Source organism: Puma concolor, chromosome A1 (assembly GCF_028749965.1).
Source record: "Puma concolor isolate L17-30 chromosome A1, mPumCon1.1.hap2, whole genome shotgun sequence".
NCBI classification, from domain to species: domain Eukaryota; kingdom Metazoa; phylum Chordata; class Mammalia; order Carnivora; family Felidae; genus Puma; species Puma concolor.
The window spans coordinates 227,665,146-227,685,329 of record NC_141667.1 but is presented as its reverse complement, the minus strand read 5'-3'; the positions used below and the strand labels follow the sequence as shown (position 1 = coordinate 227,685,329).

At 40.5% G+C, this 20,184-nt stretch overlaps 1 protein-coding gene across 7 annotated transcripts in view; it reads right to left on the bottom strand.

Annotated features, from left to right (window-relative positions):
* The window catches only part of DCLK1 (doublecortin like kinase 1), a 345,403-nt gene that overhangs the window by 16,232 nt on the left and 308,987 nt on the right, over positions 1–20,184 (bottom strand). For 4 of the 7 annotated variants that reach the window (XM_086713601.1, XM_086713585.1, XM_086713583.1 and 1 more), the window contains 2 exons: positions 18,993–19,073; positions 7,893–8,006 (listed from right to left, as the gene is read on the bottom strand). In XM_086713601.1, the coding sequence (XP_086569727.1) occupies positions 7,893–8,006; positions 18,993–19,073 (195 nt within the window). Of the gene's footprint in view, positions 1–2,395; positions 2,470–7,892; positions 8,007–18,992; positions 19,074–20,184 lie in introns of all 7 variants that reach the window. The other 3 variants (XM_086713595.1, XM_086713588.1, XM_025925092.2) reach the window with 1 other exon arrangement.

Sequence of the window (20,184 nt, the reverse complement as noted above, 5' to 3'; positions counted from 1 at the left end):
GGCTGCCACCGTGGTTAGACAAATGCTCCTACTTCATGGAGATAAAAGGCAAGCATTTGCAATCAGTGAGGAGAGTGTGTTCGTTCTGAGGCTAAATGGCATTATAAAACTTCCTAATTAAGCATATATGCCGATGAGTTTTTAGCCTCGTTTCTCCAATTTAACTTTACATACTGGGTGTGCTGTTTACTCCAACATTAACTATAAACATTGTTGTTACTGCCCCCAGCTGGAAAACAGAGCAGTTTATGTGTGGAAGAAAAAAGAGATTATCTCCCATCTGCTCCTGCCCATTATTCAGGGATGTGTCATTTTGTCTGCTGATGGGAACCATCACTAGGATTTTAGTCAAATGGCCTTTTTATACTTGGCTACATTTATTAATTATTGTGTTTACTTGGCATTTTGCTCCCACCCCTAATCTCACAAATCCAGCAACGGAATCTCCCAGAGCTTTCTTTTTGAAATCAGATTAATTTATATGTGCAATGTGTGTTGTACCAGTATGCACAACTGTAATTAGGCATATTTGATGCCTATTTTTAATTGTATATCAACTTTACTCATATATATTTGGTTACTATGCCTGAGGTTAGGAGGCACACAATTAACAAAAAGGGCAGAGCATGGAGTGATTCCATTTATATAAAGTACAAAACCAGGCAAAGCTAATTAACGTGGATAGAGTCCAGGTCAGTGTTTACCCTTGGGGCTACGTGACCCTCCTGGAAGGGCCCTGAGGTGGAGGGGGGTAATCTCCAGAGGTGCTAGAAATGTTCTGTGCCCGACCTGGGGGCCCTTACCGGGGCGTGTTCAGTTCGTGAGAATTCATGATATGTGCACCCTTCTGAATGCAGATTATCCTTCAGTGAAAAGTAAAAGACGGAGAGACCATTTTCTACATTAAAAAGTCAAAAAGAAGAGTCTGCATAAAGGTAAATCCTGATTAATCCCCCCCCCCAAAAAAGGTTAAAAATAAAAGAGTTCTTTCTATACATATAAAGTTAATTTACTTAAGTAAATAAAAAGGTTGTGTGTAATTCCTGCACGCATATCAGTCTAGAAGACACAAATAGCCTTCGACGTAAAACTGATTTTAAAACATTCATTTAAGTTTAGGTGTTTTCCTGCTTTAAACAGACTTGGAAACTATCATGACTTTAGTATACTGGATAGTTTGTCAAAGTGTGCCCTTTACTGCTTTCTTAAGCCCTTTGTTTTGAGTGTAGAAGTAAAAATTAGGAATAATTAATTGGGAGTTAAAATTACATATTGTGTGTGTCTTATATCTATATCTATCTATCTATGTAGACAGATATACACACACACACATATATTTCTTGTTTTCTAAAATTTAGTAGTCTAATGCATGAAAAAAACATCAGGTAGCTACATTTCTGCAGGTAGACTCCATCACTTGATGGAAACAAATACCAAAACCCCTGGAATTTTTCCTAGCAAACACTAAGATGTGGAGCTTTACCTGGAGATCATTTCAGAAACATCGAGATGGAGGAGAAAAGTTCCCTGGGACTTCTCAGAGTACATTTTCCAAATCATCAAAAACCATCCTGCCTGTGGATAACTTAAAGAGACACAAACAATGCCCCTTGAAGGAAATGCCAGGGCAGTTGACTAGAATAGAAAATGATTGGATAGAATTCTTAGCCCAGTTTAAAAAAAAAAAAAAAATCGATACCTCCCATACACAGTCCCTTTGCTTCTGCAGATAAGCCGGCTAAGTAATCTGACAGTTACAAAATATTGAAAAATAAATTCATGCAATAGCTAGTACATAAAGGGATTTCCAGGGGGAGAGAGGTAACAATAAAACGAAAACAAAACAAAACAAAAAGGTGGAGAATTTGAAAACACAAGCTTACCAACACACACAATGCATTCTATAGCTCATTGTACTTGGAGAAGCTTCTACTACTAACGTGTAAATGCATTGTTTCATCCATCTAATAAGGTCAAGGTTGGGCTTGATGACTTTAAAATGACAGTATATACTTCTATAGAACGTACACTAAGGCACTATTGTTCTTCCATTTGTTAAGGGACAGAAGAGCACCGGTAATCATTGTTTTAATTAGCAACATCAGGAAAAGGCTTTGGCATTAACACTAAATATACTGTCCTTTTAACTGTAAGGAAAATTGATACTGAGCATGTGCAATGGAAAGAAAGCTGGCAAATGTCAGTGTGAATAATGGGTGAAAAAAAGGAATGAGGGGGTGTGGCATCTCAATCAAGATTAAAATGAAACTGATAAAGCAGCATATGGACTGGATAACAAATCAAAAGCATGTTTATCCACTGAAGGAACTGGTTAATGGAGACTGCCAGCACGTTGCCATGGAAACACTGACTGTTGAGCTGCACCATCTCATACCTTATCCAATACATTCCTGGTTGCTGGTAGTAGTCCAAAGACCCTGATCTCTTGATGGTAAACCCGTGGTCCAGCTGAGCAGAGAGAAATGGGGGCAACTCAGTGGATCGACATTGTGCTAAAGAATTAACGACTCCAGACCAAGCTCTTCTTCATTGACTATATATTCATATATAGTTACGATGCCTCTTCTGCAGGGTAACTAGCTAATACCCTAAATCTGCACCTTGAAAATAAAAAGGCAAGAAAAAACACTAATCCCTCACGAATATCTCGGAGGCCAATTTGTTAGAATAGATCTAATTTGTCAGACAAGGTTTTGAATGCACATTTAATAATGTCCTCTCAATTTCAAAAGATATAAACACCTCTTCATATGCCATAGAATGGAAAATGCTTCACAATTAAATGAAGTACTGAAATCAGTTTTAGCCACCTAGGAGAAAGCCGATCGGACCCCCTCCTCCCCATCTTACCCCATCAGGCTTAAATTTGAGGGCTTCGTAAATATGAAATAAAAGATGACAGGAACCCTCACAAATCACAGCGATTTGGAATTCTTTCTTGAAGAGTTAATCTTCGAAAGCAGAACTACTCTTAAAGGTGAATCTTAATTACATTTCTGAACTAAAAAGATATAATATAAAACAGTAAGTTTTCTCTATGAAAATACAGAAAATAAAATGAAATGAAAAATAGTTTTCAGTGTATATTAAAAATGCATATGTACAGTCAAGAGCTTAAGATTAACCAAAGGTACAATAAATAGAAGACAGGATAAGGTCTCAAAGTTGTTCATCCTGGAATAAGATGTTAGGCTTTGGCTACCTAGGAATAAAAGGTTCAATCCCCAAACTTGAAAACAATACCCATGCGGTACACCCACTCGCCCATTCTGCCCACGAGAGGAGGCAACACGCACACCTTTCCTTAGAGAGACGCCCGAGAGTGCTGTGCTGACAGTTTCTACTTCTGAATTCACAAAGGCATGGCAAAAACAGGCTGGGGCACCAGACGTTTAAACTAAAAACTGCTTGGAGGACTGGGGGTTCTGATTATAAACTAGGCTATCTGGGTGTTCGTGGAACAACGATGTGAGATTTTAATCTTTAAAAAAGGTGCGTTTCGTTTCATTTAAGAAAAAAAAAAAGAATCCAAGTACCCTTGCCTCAGGGAGTCATATGAAGTCCTGCACTTCTGTTTTAGTCCACGGAGTTGGCTACTCGGTAACTAGTCCTCTGTTGCCATCTACAGGCCAAGTGTCCCATAACAGGACACACATCGGAAGGCGTTAGTGCCACGGGCTCTCACTGTACGACTCGGCTTCCCAGAATCACAATTATTTGCACACTGATTAGTATGGATTTGTTCAATTAGACTGAAATGCTCTATTTGCATGAGCAAAATGCAAAGGAAGAACTTTAAAGCATTAGGAAAATTATCGGTTAAAATAATAAACAGAATTAAATGAGGAAAAATAAATTGGAACTGACATCTTAGTCATCGGTTCTTCATCAAGCTGAGCAAATCTAATAATGCCTCCCTCCCTCCCTCAGCTCCCAAGAAGTCCACCGTTAAAATGTCATCTCTAATTCCATTTTATGTCTATAAATTGCATTTTAATAACCTTTTGTTTCCCTTTCTCTGTTCTGTTGTGTGTGTGTGTGTGTGTGTGTGTGTGTGTGTGTGTGTGTGTGTGCGCGCGCGCGCGTTTTAATCCCCCAACTACTGAGAAAGGTAGTAAAGGGACAATGGAGTCTTTCTGAGAAGGCAGAGTGCTGCATTTACAAGGGTAGCAATGGGTTTCCACCTAATCACGTCACCTGACCTCAATGTCAGAACACCCTTTCTCCTTTTAGAAGGGCCGGGTGATCACCATGGGCCTCCAGCTGGTAATTACTCTCCTGGCCAACTTGAGGACCTCTTGCAACCTTAATATAAAGTTATCATTTGCCCTTTCTTTGGTCTTAATAATGCAGGGGGTGGGAAGCAGAGAAGAAAAAAAAATGACAACAGGAACAAAAAACACTGAGGTTCAGAACCACGAGTGCATGTTAAACTATGCTCGTGTCATAAATTACATCTGAGACTAGATCCTGTTTGTTATGACAGGATGCTCTTTTTCCTTTGTCACTTTGGGAAAGAAAAAGTGTCATGAATTCCTTTATAAGCATTGCTGATCTCCAGTGGGTAGATTTCTAACTAAGGAAAGAGGAGTGCCAGTTAAAGATTAATGTTTTAATTGTTGATTTCCTGAAAATATAAGCTGATACTATATTCTAAATACCTTTTGTTTTTCATTTTAAAGGGTGTGTGTAATTTCCAAACAATCGGTCCCATAGAGGCAGTTTAAAATTAAAATACATTATTTTATAGCCTCTGGGGAGAGCACACGTGCCCATGGGAAAAAATTCTGTCTGAACGAAATGTATGCTGCAATCAGTTTTTCTTATCTATCAATAGAAGCCATTTACAACATTATATTAATTATAGGAATTTTTCATGTAGGTGAATTAATAATCATATTGCGTTATTAAATTGTTGAGTGGTGTTTATAGGATGCACCATTTATGAAGGATATTCCTCCTACCTCCCACTTATAGTCTGCCTCAGAGCAGAATATCATTCTTTGGCAGTTATGCCATAGTTTGAATTGGAATACAGTTGACTCTTGAACAATGAGGGTAGGGATGCTGACCCCCAGCACAGTCAAAAATCCATGTATAACTTTTGAGTCCCCCAAATTTAACTACTAAAAGACTACTGGAGACTGGAAGCCTTACTGATAACAGGAAATTAACACATATTTTGTACATATGTTACACACTGTGTAAATAAAGTAAGCTGGAGGGAAGAAAATGTCATTAAGAAAATCGTAAGAGAAAATACACTTACAGTCCTGTATATATTTATTTAAAAACACCCACATCTAAGCGGACCCATACAGCTCAAACCCGTGTTGTTCAAGGGTCAACAGTATTATTTAATGTCAGGGCTCCTTTTTCTTGTGCTAGTCCCCTGAGACTTAGTCTTTGCCCTGTGAGAACGGGAAAACTGCTGTGGAGTATAAGTGACATCCAATGCTATTCTGAAAGTTAATCACAAAGGCAGCCAAACTGGCCAATTTCTAATCCCTAGCCCCGCCCTGCCACCGGCGACCTCCCCCAGGTTTTAATGGAGGGCGTGGACATTTTTGAGAGAAAAGCACTCTGTGGGGGGCACAGAAATGTATACATCAGGGCAGGCCAGCTACTCCTCAAACAACACCTGAAATTTACAGTTGTGCTCTCTCTCTCTCTCATGCTTGAAATATTAACAATGCTGATTAACATGTGAATTGTGCCTTAGAGTGGACAAGACACTTTCCCAGATATTTCTCCAAACAGCTCATTGTTTTGAGTCTGAGTTAAGTTGATGCTTTTTTTAGATTTGTAGTGAATAAAGAAGATTCAATAAGCACACAACTAATGTGTACACGCAGCCATACAGTCCATTTTACAATTTATATTACTAGTTTGTATAGTTTCCATGGAAATGTTAGTGATGAACTGAGAAACTGATATGGAATTGTATTCAAAATGGTCCAATCATGATATTTAGGGGGAAAAATTCCATAGGCCTTGATCTTCAAATACTAAGTTAGAGTTTTTTGAGATCTACTTAGATAAAGTTTTAATAAACTCCGATGGATTAGGTTTCAGAATTTATCCCAATTTGATTAAAGTAGGATTTCTCCTCAAATCTGTGTTGTCTATCCACTGGAAAATTGCCCTGAAGTTCCTGCCCTTAGTCATTGTTAAGACTCCCAGAATACCGTGAACAAACCATTATTGAGCAACCAAGGCAAACTTAACCAAAGACTAATCAAAATAAAAGACCAAGAAAAACGAAAACAAAAAACAAAGTGACGAAGGTGGAAAGGCACCCTTTCTAGCCCCATAAGCCCTCAGTGGGAGCAGAAAACCAGTCCTTTTCATGGACAAGCGTGCTGGCAGTCCATTCCAAAAGCAAGTTGTGGAGTCAAACATTTTGGAATAGACTTCTATCTGGAATGAATGATGAAAACAGAGTATAGAAGGTCTGGTTTAGTGGAGAATCGCCATGAGATTGTTACTTCCAAAAATTACTGACCGAATATTAGCTGACAACAAAGAACACCCACATCTATAAAGACACGAAGGACAGTGCACTTGTACGTTGCATTTCCTTAGAACGAACTCGAGAGAGAGGGCAAGGAGAATAACTTGGAATTTTAAACTCTCGGCAGCACTGGGAAGCATCTGCAAGAGTCTGCGTTCTATTTAGCACCGTGAGTGGGCTCGTGAGCCAGTTACTCACATGTGGCTCACTGTGGAAAGGGTTCAACCAAAAAATACGAAATGCAAACGGTACGAGAACGTGTATGCATACATTTGTGCCATCTGCAAATTCTGGAAGCTCATATCAAATATTTAGTAACCCGGATCTGGGACTGATTGTACTGAGTGTGTCACTTATCCATCTTTAGTTTATCTGGGGCTCTAGTGGAGCCAAAAAAGAAACAAAGAAAGGAAATAAAGACACCCGAAGAAGTGGTAAAACAGTACCGTTCATGAGCAATAAAGTACTGTTCAATAGCATATATGCTTTTTAAAATTCGACATTGTAGTGTGTAAGTTCTTTGTTTAGAAAAGAAAAACCAGCTCAAGCGATTTCACATTGAGTATGCTGTTAAAATTTACATACTCTGAAAAAAGAGGAAATTATTAAAAACTCAAGTAATCTGGGACCTGAATATATTTACTCTAGAATATGACACCAGGAAGTATGAGGTTTCATTATTTCTCTGCCCAATTTAATCTTTGCCTAGAGCTGCTATCAAATTGCATAAAGTGTATGTCTGCATGTATAGAACAGAAAAAAAAAAAATCCTTGTGCAGCCACATCAATAAAATGGTAAATGGTAAAAGACTTTCAACTTTAAAAACAGAAATTTCTAAGGAGCAAGACTCCGTTATTTCTTTGGGTGTTCACAGCAGTTCAGTTTCACTGAAAATCGTGCTGCGCAAGCCTTCTGCTATGCTTTGGCTTTCATTTGGGTCTCGTACAAAGATCTATAGTGTTCCGATCTCTCTCTGCAGTGTTGTCTCTCCCGGCTTCCCTCTCCCTCCAGGTCCTGGCAAAAGGACACTGTGAACTCTTTTTCTCAGAGTCCCAAAGTTTGCATTGGCACAGAGTCCACGGTGGGGGAGGTTTTCTCCTTTAAAAAATAAATCATGAAATTAATATGTACCGCGAGACACCCTGGAGGTGTTGGATAATGATGTGACTCCTAGGGAAACGTTCGGCAAAAACACATAATGTATATAAGCCCCGAGCCTCCCCCAGTGCATTCAATGGTCGAGCTGTCTAAAGAAATGACCCACTCTGCTGTCTCTGGGTGGACTCTCCTGAGTAATGCCTGTCTCTTAGGTGGATTGCTTTTACAAAGTTATAGGTGGATATTTCAGATGCTTACTGCTATGACAGAAACTCCAGCTGCGGTGCTATTCGGCTTGGGGCCTGTGTTGAAATGCTTCTTTATCTTTCCAGCTACTGACAGCTGATGTTCATTTTCTGGGAGGCCATCATCCTGGGGAAAAAAAAAAAAAGAAATGAAGAAAAGAAGAAAAAGAAAAAAAATGAGATAGATGGAAAATGAGGCCAAGATCTTCCAGTAGCAGGCGGTGATCTTAGAACTTGTAAGATTTCAGAAATAAACTAACCAATGTCTTCTCATTAAACACGGTTGTTGGAAGTACTGCTCTGAGGTCTCACTCATTTCCACATCTGCCCTAAAATCAATTTGCCGTGTCATTCTGTCCCTAAATAAAAAGTTTTTATTTCTGTGTTTGGTTTCTAATAAAATTGATTTCAGCCATGACCCTAGGGACATATGTCAAAAAGCAAGTTAAATCTGAACAACCCCCCCCCCCAAATCAATGTAAACATCTTCTTTTTTTTTTATTCTGAACCAAGAGTTTTATCCTTTTAGCCCATCATTCAGGCCCCAAGGGCCCGTAAATAAACTCAGCCTGGTTCCACAGCTACTCAATCGACCATTCTATAATCCCAGACAATCTTCCAGGCAAAAAGTTCTTCCTTGAGTTTTAAATCCTCCTTACTGCCTTCAAATCATCTGTTATTTTGACATACTTCACATTGGAGCTCATTTTAACGAAGGCTTCTGCTCTCTGCCGGAGCTGTCTATGATGGAGGCTAGACAGATTGCTCCCTTTTGCTAAATACTGTTAGGATAACAATAACCAGAGCCATAAGTATGTGCCACCACTTACTAGCTCATGTTGAAAAGGCTGCCCAATCCTCGAAGACAGAGACTGTGTTTTGTTCACTACAGAACCCTCGGGTCTCAGCAAAGTGCTTTGGCACATGGTAGATGCTTACTACATATTTGTGGAATAAATGAATGAATGGATAATAAAGTGTTTGTTACTATCTGTTAAAACCAAATTCCTGGCAAGACTTCAAGGCCATTCATCATTTCCTTCTCTCTTTCCTTTCCATCATTTTGCATGTTATTTCTTGGCTCCACCCAGGAAAATAAATTGCTGCTTCCCTGGCATAACATGCTTGCCCTTTTACATAACCTAGTCTCTCCTGCTTTCAGTACTTGGATATTCATTTATTTAGTAGCAGCTGCACATCTACAGTGGACCAGGTACTACGGTGGCAAGAGGTGGGGGAAGATGGGGAGCAAACATAGGCATGGGTTTTGTTCTTATGGGCCTGATGGCCTCTCTGTTTCTTCAAAACATGGGTCCACATCACCTGTTCCAAAACATTTTTCCCCTACTAAGCAAAATTCATTATATTGGTTCTTCTGTAAACTCCTAATGCTTTTTCATTATATATATATTTGCACTATTTACATTCTTCTGATGTTAGGTGATTTGGTATGTACATATGTAATTAACATATATAGTTTATATATATATGATATATAATCAACTCTGAACTCCTGTCCCTTTTGTACCACATCGTCCATATCTTCTATAATCTTTTATATTAGCACTGGTTCAGTTCCCTGCCCACAGTGGATAGCCAATTTATGATATTGTTGGACAGTTTTATTAATGGCTAGAAGAAAGAACCATTATTATGCTTATTAAGTCACATCAGAAACCAAATCTTAAGGAAGGATGCTTTGCAGTGATTGCAGAGTAAATTCAAAAAGTTTTTTAAAAATCGACACTCTGAAAAGAGTCAGAAATAAAGTGAAGGTCAGTTAGGGTAACAGTGGGATAATATTTGGGAAGGGAAGAGAAACAGGGACATATGAAGTACTTCCTCTGTCTGGGGCTATGCCAGGGATGGCAGGGGGTGGGAGAAAAATGATCTGTGCCCACCAGAACCTTGAGGGCTGAGAGACAAAGTAGGCACACACAATGTCAAATAATAAAGCAGATCAAGAAGATAAGAAAGAGCTGTCAAGAGGCATGTAGCCTCATGGCTCAGCTAGAAACACGGAAGGAGTTCAGAGGAGAGAGGACATATTTTCAGTTGTGAACAGAGAAGACTTCAAGAGGAATATGGGCTCCAGCCTGGTCCTTAACGAGGGGGAGCGCTTTATGGGTAGAGAGGAGGAAATCAATGTTTTGGTGTACAGATGTGAGTGAGTGGGACTCACTCAGTGTGAGTCTCATTGCCAAACAATGAGTTAAGCAGTTTATCTCTAGTTAAGAGTATGTAGGAGAATAATGATGGAGAAAGCTGAAAAAAAAAAAATCAAAACAAAACAAAAAACAGACTGGCCACAAATGACTATGAGAAATACCTGGAAATGGAAGATTTAATCTCTTTCAGGAATAAAAGCAATGCTTTTTAATATGAGGGGTGTAAGGGTAGGAGGTAGAGAGGACTAATGGCCCTTTACTCACATAGATTTAGAATTATGCAACCCAGAGGTTTAAACACAAGGGTGAATTCAATGGTGTATGTGAAACACTTTTTTAATGGTGGAGGAAACAAGAGGCCTCTGAATCTAAGTTAGAATTCTGGGAGCATTTAAACATTTGATGAGGGATGAAATGATTAGTGTCATGTATTAGTGTAATGTATTTGGCATAGGTTGGGGCTCTGCCTGAGTGAAAGGGGGCAGCCTGACAGAAGGGTTCCCCCCCAAGATTATACATGTATGCGTAATCATCTCTTAATAGATTTCCAGGCTAGCTGAGTCAACGTGATTTGTATGCATTTTAGATTAAAAGCGAATTTGAAAAACTTAATCGGGAAGTAGGCTGAAGGAAGGTTTTTGTCTTTAGGAACCCCCCCCCCCCCCCCGCCAAAAAAAAAAGACACCTTAAGCATATCTGGAGTCTCAGGATCAGAAGCTGCTGGAAAGGAAGAGCGGGAAGACAGGAGAAAGGGGCTAATCAGGGTGAGGGGAAGGGATGGAAGGGAAATGAAGCAGTCTGCCCTGGGGAAATGCAAGTTTACCTCTTTCTCTGAGGTAAGGTGAAGGAAGGAGAGAGTGTGGCCCATTTGGAGGTGGAAGGGAGCGAAGATAAAAGAGAAAGCCAGGAAGAAGAAGGTGACACAAGTGTTAACTGCTATGTGGCCCTGGGTGAGGGGTTTACATATACTGTCCCCTTAATCCTCAGATTATCCTCTATGACAGGCATTATCAGTCCCATTTTGAAGATGAGCAAACTGAGGCTCAGCAAAGGTTAAGTAATTTGCTCAAGGTCACATAGCTACAAAGTAGTTGAGTCAGGACTGAACCAAGTCTGAAAGTATTCTTTCCATGACACCACATTGTATCCATCCAGGGCATTCGTTAGCACGGCATCAGTTACAAAAGGGCTCCCTCAGGGTTAAGTGGAAGGATCCCAACTTTTCCATGATGAAAATGGCGCAATGGCAAGGAGAAAGAAGGATTCAATTAGAGACTGAAAAAAAAAACAGAGAATACCTGGACAGGCCTCAGTGGAACCTGGGATGGCATCTGGATGAAGGTCAGTAAAAGGAATAGTGAGCACTTCAGGGAGCCCAGTGGAATGCAGTTGACTTTTATGTCAAGGAGAGACTAGATGCCTACTATCCAGAGCCGGGCTCTCCAATCCTATGTGAAGCAGGTGGCGCTAGAAGGCCTGGCTGACACCGGATGACACAAAGTTGCAGAGGGTCCCAGTGTGGTCCTGTGATCCACACAGGCTGTGGTTAACAGGCTGGGTGCGATTATAGAGACAACACACGGTAGGGACTCCACAGGAGTGGCCCCTTTCCGACTTCCTGAGGGAGAGGTATTCCTGCCATCTCCTCACTTCCTCACCGGGGCCATTGTAGCCTGAAATTTCCTTTACCTGGCTTTTTTCCCCCTGCCAGTTCCTGAGCTCAGAGTTTGCTTTCTCACCACCCTCAGCATGGACTTCGTTATCATTTCCCGGCTCTGTCCTGGTCCTAATCTCCTGTCAAGACTCCTAGCAACTCTTTTAGATGTTGGGTCCTGGGGGTTCAGGCCTCCAGCTTCAAATTCTCGTGAAGCTTTCAGCTTCCCTTGGGTTATTAGTGCACGCTGAAGCAATGAAAGTCCCGAAACAACCCTCACACGTTGTCAGAGATGCTTCTGACTTCATAAATCTTAAAACATTTCAGGTTTTTTTTCCCCAATGAAATAAAGAGTCTCAGCTAGAGAATGTGGGGAGGGAGCGTGCACACACACACACACACACACACACCTCACATCAACTGAAAGTCTGCAGAGTTTTATATCAATTTTGAAGGCTTTGAGCATAATTGGATTAAAAGACATAAACAACTGACTTTGCAGGCCCCTAATCTGTACCTGAGGCATACGGATTGATGATGGAGATTTAGTTAACTTACTGTCTTGCATCAATAAAATAAATAGGGCCATTAAAAACATGCATTTTTATATATACATCTTTATCGCCGTTATTCTGAATAGACTGTGTGCCAAAAATGTGCTATGAATTTTCGAAACGTGACAAACCTGGCAGTGTGTTACAAATAGTTATAGTATTATTACCATACGTTCTGGTATGTAGTTTCTGGGAGTAGTTTCTGAAGTTTGACACGGGCTGGTTGTGGTTTGAGGTTAGTGGTTTTTGATTTAGAAATTCCCATCCACCACGTGGCAGAGCATTGCAGCTGACAAGAACAAAATTAGTTTGCAAAATGGAAAATGAACTCTCACAGCTGTCTGTAGGAGACCTAGCCTCCTGGTCTCCATTTCTCCAGCGGATGTTGGGGAGCAGCTGCGAGGAGGGGTGTGGGGGCTTGGATGTGAAGTCACTCGGCGGAGTAAATTCCCCTCTTTCCTCAGGGAAACCATTCCAGGGGTCATGCTTTAGAAAACCCTCCTCCCCTCGTGGGTTTTTGCTTTTGACTCGTGGATCTGGTTTTCAGTCAACTCATTACCAGGCTCTATTATTAATAATATCTGTGAATTTATGAGAAGGCATGGCAGTCGTGAGCAGTTTACTACCAGAATATCCCTATTTAGTTTTAAGTCATCTCTCAAGTACATTAGAGCACTCTTCAATAGCAGCTTCATTTGGCATCCCAGGGTTTGGCCTCTTGATTCTTGTTAACCGTCTCCAGCTGTACAGCACCCAGGACCTTTGACTCTCTCCAGCTTGGCCCTATACATCCCCTATGTCTACAATTCGCACTGCACTTGAGGAGAAAATGTGAAGTAAATTAAGATCTAGCTTGGAGAAAGGGCAGGATAAGATGCCTAAATGGAAACTTGAATTCCAGGTCATCATTTGTAATTCATGAATATAAATAGGTGGTTTTATTTATTATTACAGTATCACTAGGGGTTCTCTTAATTTCTAACAAATTCTGCCAGCACAAGATGAATGCATGTAAATTTTTGTGTGGGGAGAGCTGCTTTTAATTAGCATGGAATATCGTGGTAGATTATCCAGGCTCTTGATTTTTCTTCTTCCTCTTTTTCTTCATTCTTTTTGGATATCTTGGCTTAGTAGTATCTTTTCAAAAGAGGAGGTACGCAAGAAAAAGGAAGTTAAATACAATTGAAAGGCCAGGAAGGTGATAGGAAGTCTTGAATTGGCTAAATAACTACACTTGACTCAATTAACCCAGTACTTTGCACCAGGACAGAGGTTCTGAATCTTGGGAACTCTTAAAATTCCTGATGCCTTCCCAGATGCCCATGTAGACCAATTCAGAATCTTCAAAGGCAAAATCCAGGCATCAGACCTTGTGCTAGAAACTCCACCGAGCTTCACGCTAGAGATTTCTTTGAGGCTCAGTTTCCTCATCAATAAAACCAGGAAAATAACTGGTGGCAAAACACAGACTCATAATATTACAGCATTGAGTTGGACCTTCATCCTAGTATCAGGAGAATAACATCAGATAAAGCAGGTTGGCACTTTAAAATAAAAATGCAGTAACAGTAATATATTTGAGGGGTGCCTGAATGGCTCAGTCGGTTAAGCATCTGACTTCAGCTCAGGTCATGATCTCACCATTCGTGAGTTTGAGCCCTGCATCAGGCTCTGTGCTGACAGCTCAGAGCCTGTAGTCTGCTTTGGATTCTGTGTCTCCCTCTCTCTGCCCCTCCCCTACTCATGCTCTGTCTCTCTCTGTCTCTCAAAAATAAATAAATGTTAAAAAATATATAGTAATATATTTGGAATATTACAATGGTGATAATTTAATTCTATTTACAAATAAGAATTTTATTTCTGGAAGTGTCAATTAAGTTTATGAACTTATCACTAGCCTACATTTTCTATCAACGAAGTGTCGCTTGGGGGAAAGTGACTCAACCTTGTCCTCAGTCCCTGGAGTGATCAAGATGTATATTGCCTATTTCAGTCTCTTATGTGCCTAAATCCTGTGGTTCTCCACTAGATGACTACTAAGATAAATAAACTTAGCCAGGATGAGGAATAGCTGTGATACTGGAGAACACAATAGAGCCAATAATGCACACACTATGTACGTAGTGCTTGGAGCACTAACAGAATTTTTTTCTTTTATTTTGGATGAGGGGGTTTTCCTTCTTAATCAAACTTCTCATACACCAGCAATTCGCATTTCATCAGCCCATAGCGACAGGTGAGGGTTACTGTCTCTCTTAGACCCAAATTCCCCAGATATTTATCAAGTACGTACACATTGCTAGTGCTTGCAGACTGACTCTCAGACTCTTCAGATATCTAATCCCTTCTTCATCCTTGTAACAGCCCAAGAGGCTGATTCTATTGTCTCCATTTCACTGTCACAAAAACAGGCTCAAAGGAGTGAAATGACTGTCCCAAGGTTGCACAGGAGGGTAAGCTGATGTTCCTGGGAGTCCACATTCCTCTCCTAGACACCTGGCTGCACACTGATGCTGCCATTGCCCATCTGGTTTGCTAGAACAAGCCACCAAGAGGACTCACTCATGACTCTTCCAGCAACAGAGCAGAGGCCCAGAACACCAAGGAACACGGTGGGATCCCCACCCGGAGCGAATGAAAAAGTGAGCCGAGAGGTAAGGTTATAAAACAAGTGACTTTCGCTGACTAGATTTTCCGATTCTGTTGCCCTACTCTCTATTTCATAAGAGACTGCCTTTTCAATTCCAAAGGCACCAAGTGAAAAGGTCACTGTATAAGCAACAGAGAAAATGAGGACAAATGAGGGAACAGGAAATGCTTTCTGATGACTTCCTCAGGGCTCATATAATTATTATTACCTTTTACCCCCTAAGGTAGAGTCCTCGGTGGTAATCAGATATAATTTGATCACCAAATGCAAAATGCCTTGTTAAATGGACTTCCTTTTAAATTCCTAACATATTTATTTTGATTGCTTGCTTCATTTTGTTGCCCTTGGAGACCTCCACGAATACTAAATGCTGGTTATGAGAGCTTATGTATGTTTTTTTCATTTATGTTTTTGAGACAATAGTCATTTTTCTGATTTAGTCACTACATAAATGTAATTTCAAAAGTTAAGCAGTCACTTCACACATTTTGGGGGTTTTTAAAAATATGTTTAAAGTTTTTGCTCACACCAATATTTTTTCCCCTTAGAATCTAAGGTCTATTAGAATTACATAACTTTTTTTTTTTTAGTTTATAATCTCCTGGCTAATTCCTTAAATGTTATCCTTGCTTTTAGGAAATGTCTTTAGGGAATCTGAGAGGGAAAACTAAAATGAGAGCAGAAGTCCAAGTTTTAGAGGGAGTGGCTGAGCCTAATTATCAGCAAAGTGGGGCCATGTGTAAAAAATGTGTACAAAGCAGGTTGCCAAGGCAGAAAGTTACTGCTGAGACATGTACATGCTGCCTTAGGAAAAGGAGGAACCTAGTTTTTCAAAGGCAACAGCCAAAAGTCTTCTTAATTTTTTTTCTTGAACCCCCTGAGTTGGGATACGTAAGGAGATAGGGTCATTTGGTTTGTAATCAGGCTAAGGCTGTTTCCAACTGCATTCCAGCCCCCTCACACATACAGACGAATTTGCTCACCTTCACAAAGTTATCTTAACACAAATATGAAGATCCCACTGGAGCTTGCTCTGTCGGACAGCCTCCCCCACGTAATCCTTTGTAGCACCCCTCTCCCCACACCGACGATGGCTGGAGGAGCCCTTCTGTCTCATTCTATCACAGCTTCCAAGGACAGGCTTGGCAAGCAGTGGTCCTCTGATGAAAACGTATTTAAAAATGGCTATGTACAGTCTACGAATCTCTTTCCTCTGTGGCTCATTGTTAGCCTTCCAAGGCCATGTTTCAAATTCACATTTTCTGGTTTATTCTGTGTGATCATAGTCCCACCGTTTCTAGTGCTAACATCCAATTTGACAATTTGTAGATCATGGGCTTTTTTTGTTTTTAATGTTTATTTAATGTTTTGTTTTTAATGTTTATTTATTGTTGAGAGAAAGAGAGAGACAAGAGTGTGAGCTGGTGAGGGGCAGAGAGAGGGAGACACAGAATCCGAAGCAGGCTCCAGGCTCCGAGGTGTCAGCACAGAGCCCGACGCGGGGCCCGAACCCACGAACCACGAGATCAAGACCTGAGCTGAAGTCGGACGCTTAACCCACTGAGCATCCAGGCACCCTGATTATGGGCTTTTAATTAGCATGTAGATCAATCAGAACAAACTGCTGCCACCAAGACAGGCTGCAGCTGGTTTGTGCTTCTTCCTCCCTGATATCTAAGGGAAAGGTGCCACGACCTAGGTAAGTTACTTCGGCAAGGTTGCTAACTTCTCTGAACAATCATGATAACCATATGATGTACATATGCATTCTTGTGCAATATTCACAGTGCTTTCACGCAGAACAAAGGATGGGTAAATGCAAAAGTGGTGCATGGGGCTTTATCCTTGGGGGGAGGACACCTGGCAGAAAATTCTGGCTCCATCTAAACTTGGCTACTTCGGGTAAGTCACTCATCATAGTCTCAGTCTCCTCTTCTGTAAAATGGGTACAACAATACCCACTCTGCCTATCTTCTAAGTTTATTATTAGGCTTAGGTGAGATGCTTCTTAACTTCTCCCACTTCACAGAAAAGGATAACTTTTAGTTTAGCACCCTGGGGTAAATGCAAAGGTTTTGAGGCTGGAGATGACCACTCCTGGACTCTAGCTGCTCTACCTGACTATCCCAAGGGCTGGGATTAATACCTCTACACGCGTGTATGCCAACTGGGGAGCTTTGGTATATGAAAATATTTAAAACAAACTTTAGCTATCTATCTATACACACTCACATTCACATATATCCTCCTGATATATATGTGTGTGTATATTGTACCCTAATGTTTATAGCAGCACTCTCAACAATAGCCAAATTATGGAAAGAGCCTAAATGTCCATCAACTGATGAATGGATAAAGAAATTGTGGTTTATATACACAATGGAATATTACGTGGCAATGAGAAAGAATGAAATATGGCCTTTTGTAGCAACGTGGATGGAACTGGAGAGTGTTAGGCTAAGTGAAATAAGTCATACAGAAAAAGACAGATACCATATGTTTTCACACTTATGTGGATCCTGAGAAACTTAACAGAAGACCATGGGGGAGGGGAAGGAAAAAAAAGTTAGAGAGGGAGGGAGCCAAACCATAAAAAGACCCTTAAAAACTGAGAACAATCTGAGGGTTGATGGGGGGTGGGAGGGAGGGGAGGGCGGGTGATGGGTATTGAGGAGGGCACCTGTTGGGATGAGCACTGGGTGTTGTATGGAAACCAATCTGACAATAAATTTCATATTAAAAAATAATAAATAAAATACAGAAGAAAAACATATAGAACACCAATTTCATTTCTAAACAAATTATATAATCTAGGAAATGTAGGGAGAGAAGCATCAATTAACAATTTGAGTTATAAAAAAGATATGTGTGTGTGTGTATCTGTGTGTGCATATGTGTGTGTGTGTGTATACCTGTGTGTGTGTATATATATATATGTAAAGTACTAACCTAGGCCCATGGTCATCATATGGCAGAACATGTACAAAACCCCAACCTCTTGTCACTTCAGATACAGTCTGTCTCAACACTGTGCTTTCTATTATCCTTAACAATTAGCGGTTTAGGAAAAAGACATGTGGCTAATCACCGAGGTGATAATTTAGAGAAGTGGAACATTTTGTTGCCTTCAACTCACAGCCAGATCACTCAAAGCAGTAGAAAGGCTAGCAAAATTTCAATCATCGAGCTAACGATTGTAACCTTGTTCCTGTCTGTGTTCATGTCCATATCCACGTGCAAATCTGTGTCTGTCTTCTACTTTGGCAGTACAAACCATTAAACTTAGGTATGGAACTTCCACATGTGAGTGAGGGTTACAGGAGTGCCTAGATTCTACACTTGTTAGGAAGAACATAATCAGCTCATGTATGTGAACTACTCAAAAGAGTCGTGGGAAGACTTTCTAAGTGAAGCACTCTATACGTATTTATTACTATTCAAAACAAATCTTATCAATCAGTTGTAAAGAGATAGAGGAACAAAACAGAATGACTGCGCTCTGGAGAATTCTTTCATAAAGATGTATCATTAGACTGTAGTATTCAAATAGTGGCAGCAGCAGCATCTGGGAGCTTTTAGAAATTCAGAGCCTCACATCTACTACATTAGAATCTGCATTTTAACAAGATCCCCAGGTGACTTGTGAGCACATTCAAGTTCAAGAAGTGCTGCACTGGAGTACTTCAGGGCTTATATGGAGACCCTTGGGTCAGTTGTATTTCCGGTGGGAATCATGCAAAAGCAGTAGTGACTCCGAAAATCTTCTCTGTCTTATTGATGTATTCAGAATGTAGACTAGGGGGTGGGGTGGGGGGAGTGACCATGTACATGCACCTCCCCACTTAGAAGGCAGTCCCATCTGAATGGAACAAAATGCTCTGTGCAAGGGATCACGAGAACGCACGTCAGCACGGATTCATCAGAGGCCCTCATGGAACAAGACTGAGATCCCGTAACTGTTCTGGCTTGAGGGGGAGGAACAAATACAAACACAACGCTTCAGAAAAGGAGGTGACACCACTAGGAAATCTGCAGTTTTCCAAAGGAACATTAGGAGTAAGTGGAGGGGAAGGAGGAAGTCACTTACATTAACCCAGGGGTGCTCAAGGACCTGCACAGCCGAAAATCGCTGATCCACATCAACCAACAGCATCATGGTAATGAGCTCCTGCAGAAGGGAACGTTCGATTCCATTTGTCTAACTTTTATGGTAGCAATCTGAGCATTTTCATATGCAGAAGTTCTCTTTTAGTTTTGAAAAGCTCTAAATCTTAAATATATCTGCTCAACTTACCCACAGCCACCTAACATCTTTAGAAGTTAGAGGAAAGGCGAGTATTCAGAATTATAAATATATTGCTTATCGTTGAGAAAAAATGAAGTTAATATTAGAATAAATTTCATTAAAAATGTATTTAGTAGAAAAGAAATAAATTATACAAGTTAAAGAATTAATATTCCTTTCTTTGCCTAGAGTTTTGTGCTTTAAAGGCAGATTTCTAAGTTGGTTTAATACAGAAATATGTTAAAATTGCTTCAAAAATTTCCACATCAATCAATACCAATAAAACGGAAGGAACTATTAAGGGGCAAATGATCTAATGGTTCTGAAATTAATGAGACTTCCTCATGAGCTCCAAATGATTTGGACCAGGAAAGCACAGCTTAGGTTTTAATGATGAGTCTGTCATACATCTGTCCACCTTGGATTAGAAGTTCCCATGTAACAAAATGGTTAGATATGTGTTATCCAGTTCCTTACATTCACAGGGTCTGAGTACCAGTCCGTGATGGGGATGATTTATTTCCATTGATACAGAGATTTCTACCCAAAAGTTCTCATTATGTTCTTCTCCGGCTTCAGGCTCCTTTGTGTAAGAAGGCATTCATTCACTTTCCAACCTGGGCCAGAACTTATTAAAGCAACTATTTTGTGTGATGCCCTTTGCCAGGTGTCATGGGTGTGTAGGAGATGGTCCTATCTGTCAATGACTTTGAGCCCTCTTGTTACGGAGTGATGGCATAAGGTAGTAAGTTCCTGAAGAGACTGCTCACAGGCAAAAACAACTCCACCCCCATGCATATCACCCCACCTCCTATCACCTTTCTGCCTTTCCTATGACACTTCTCTCAATTCCCCACATTTTCCTAGGCCCAGAGGTAATTAGAAGTCCTGGGCGGCTGAAGAAAATGAAAGCCTTGGACCTAACGTGCATCATTTTCTATGGAAAGTGGCCAGGCAGAAAAAGTCAGGTTTTCAATTGAACTCACTCAGGACA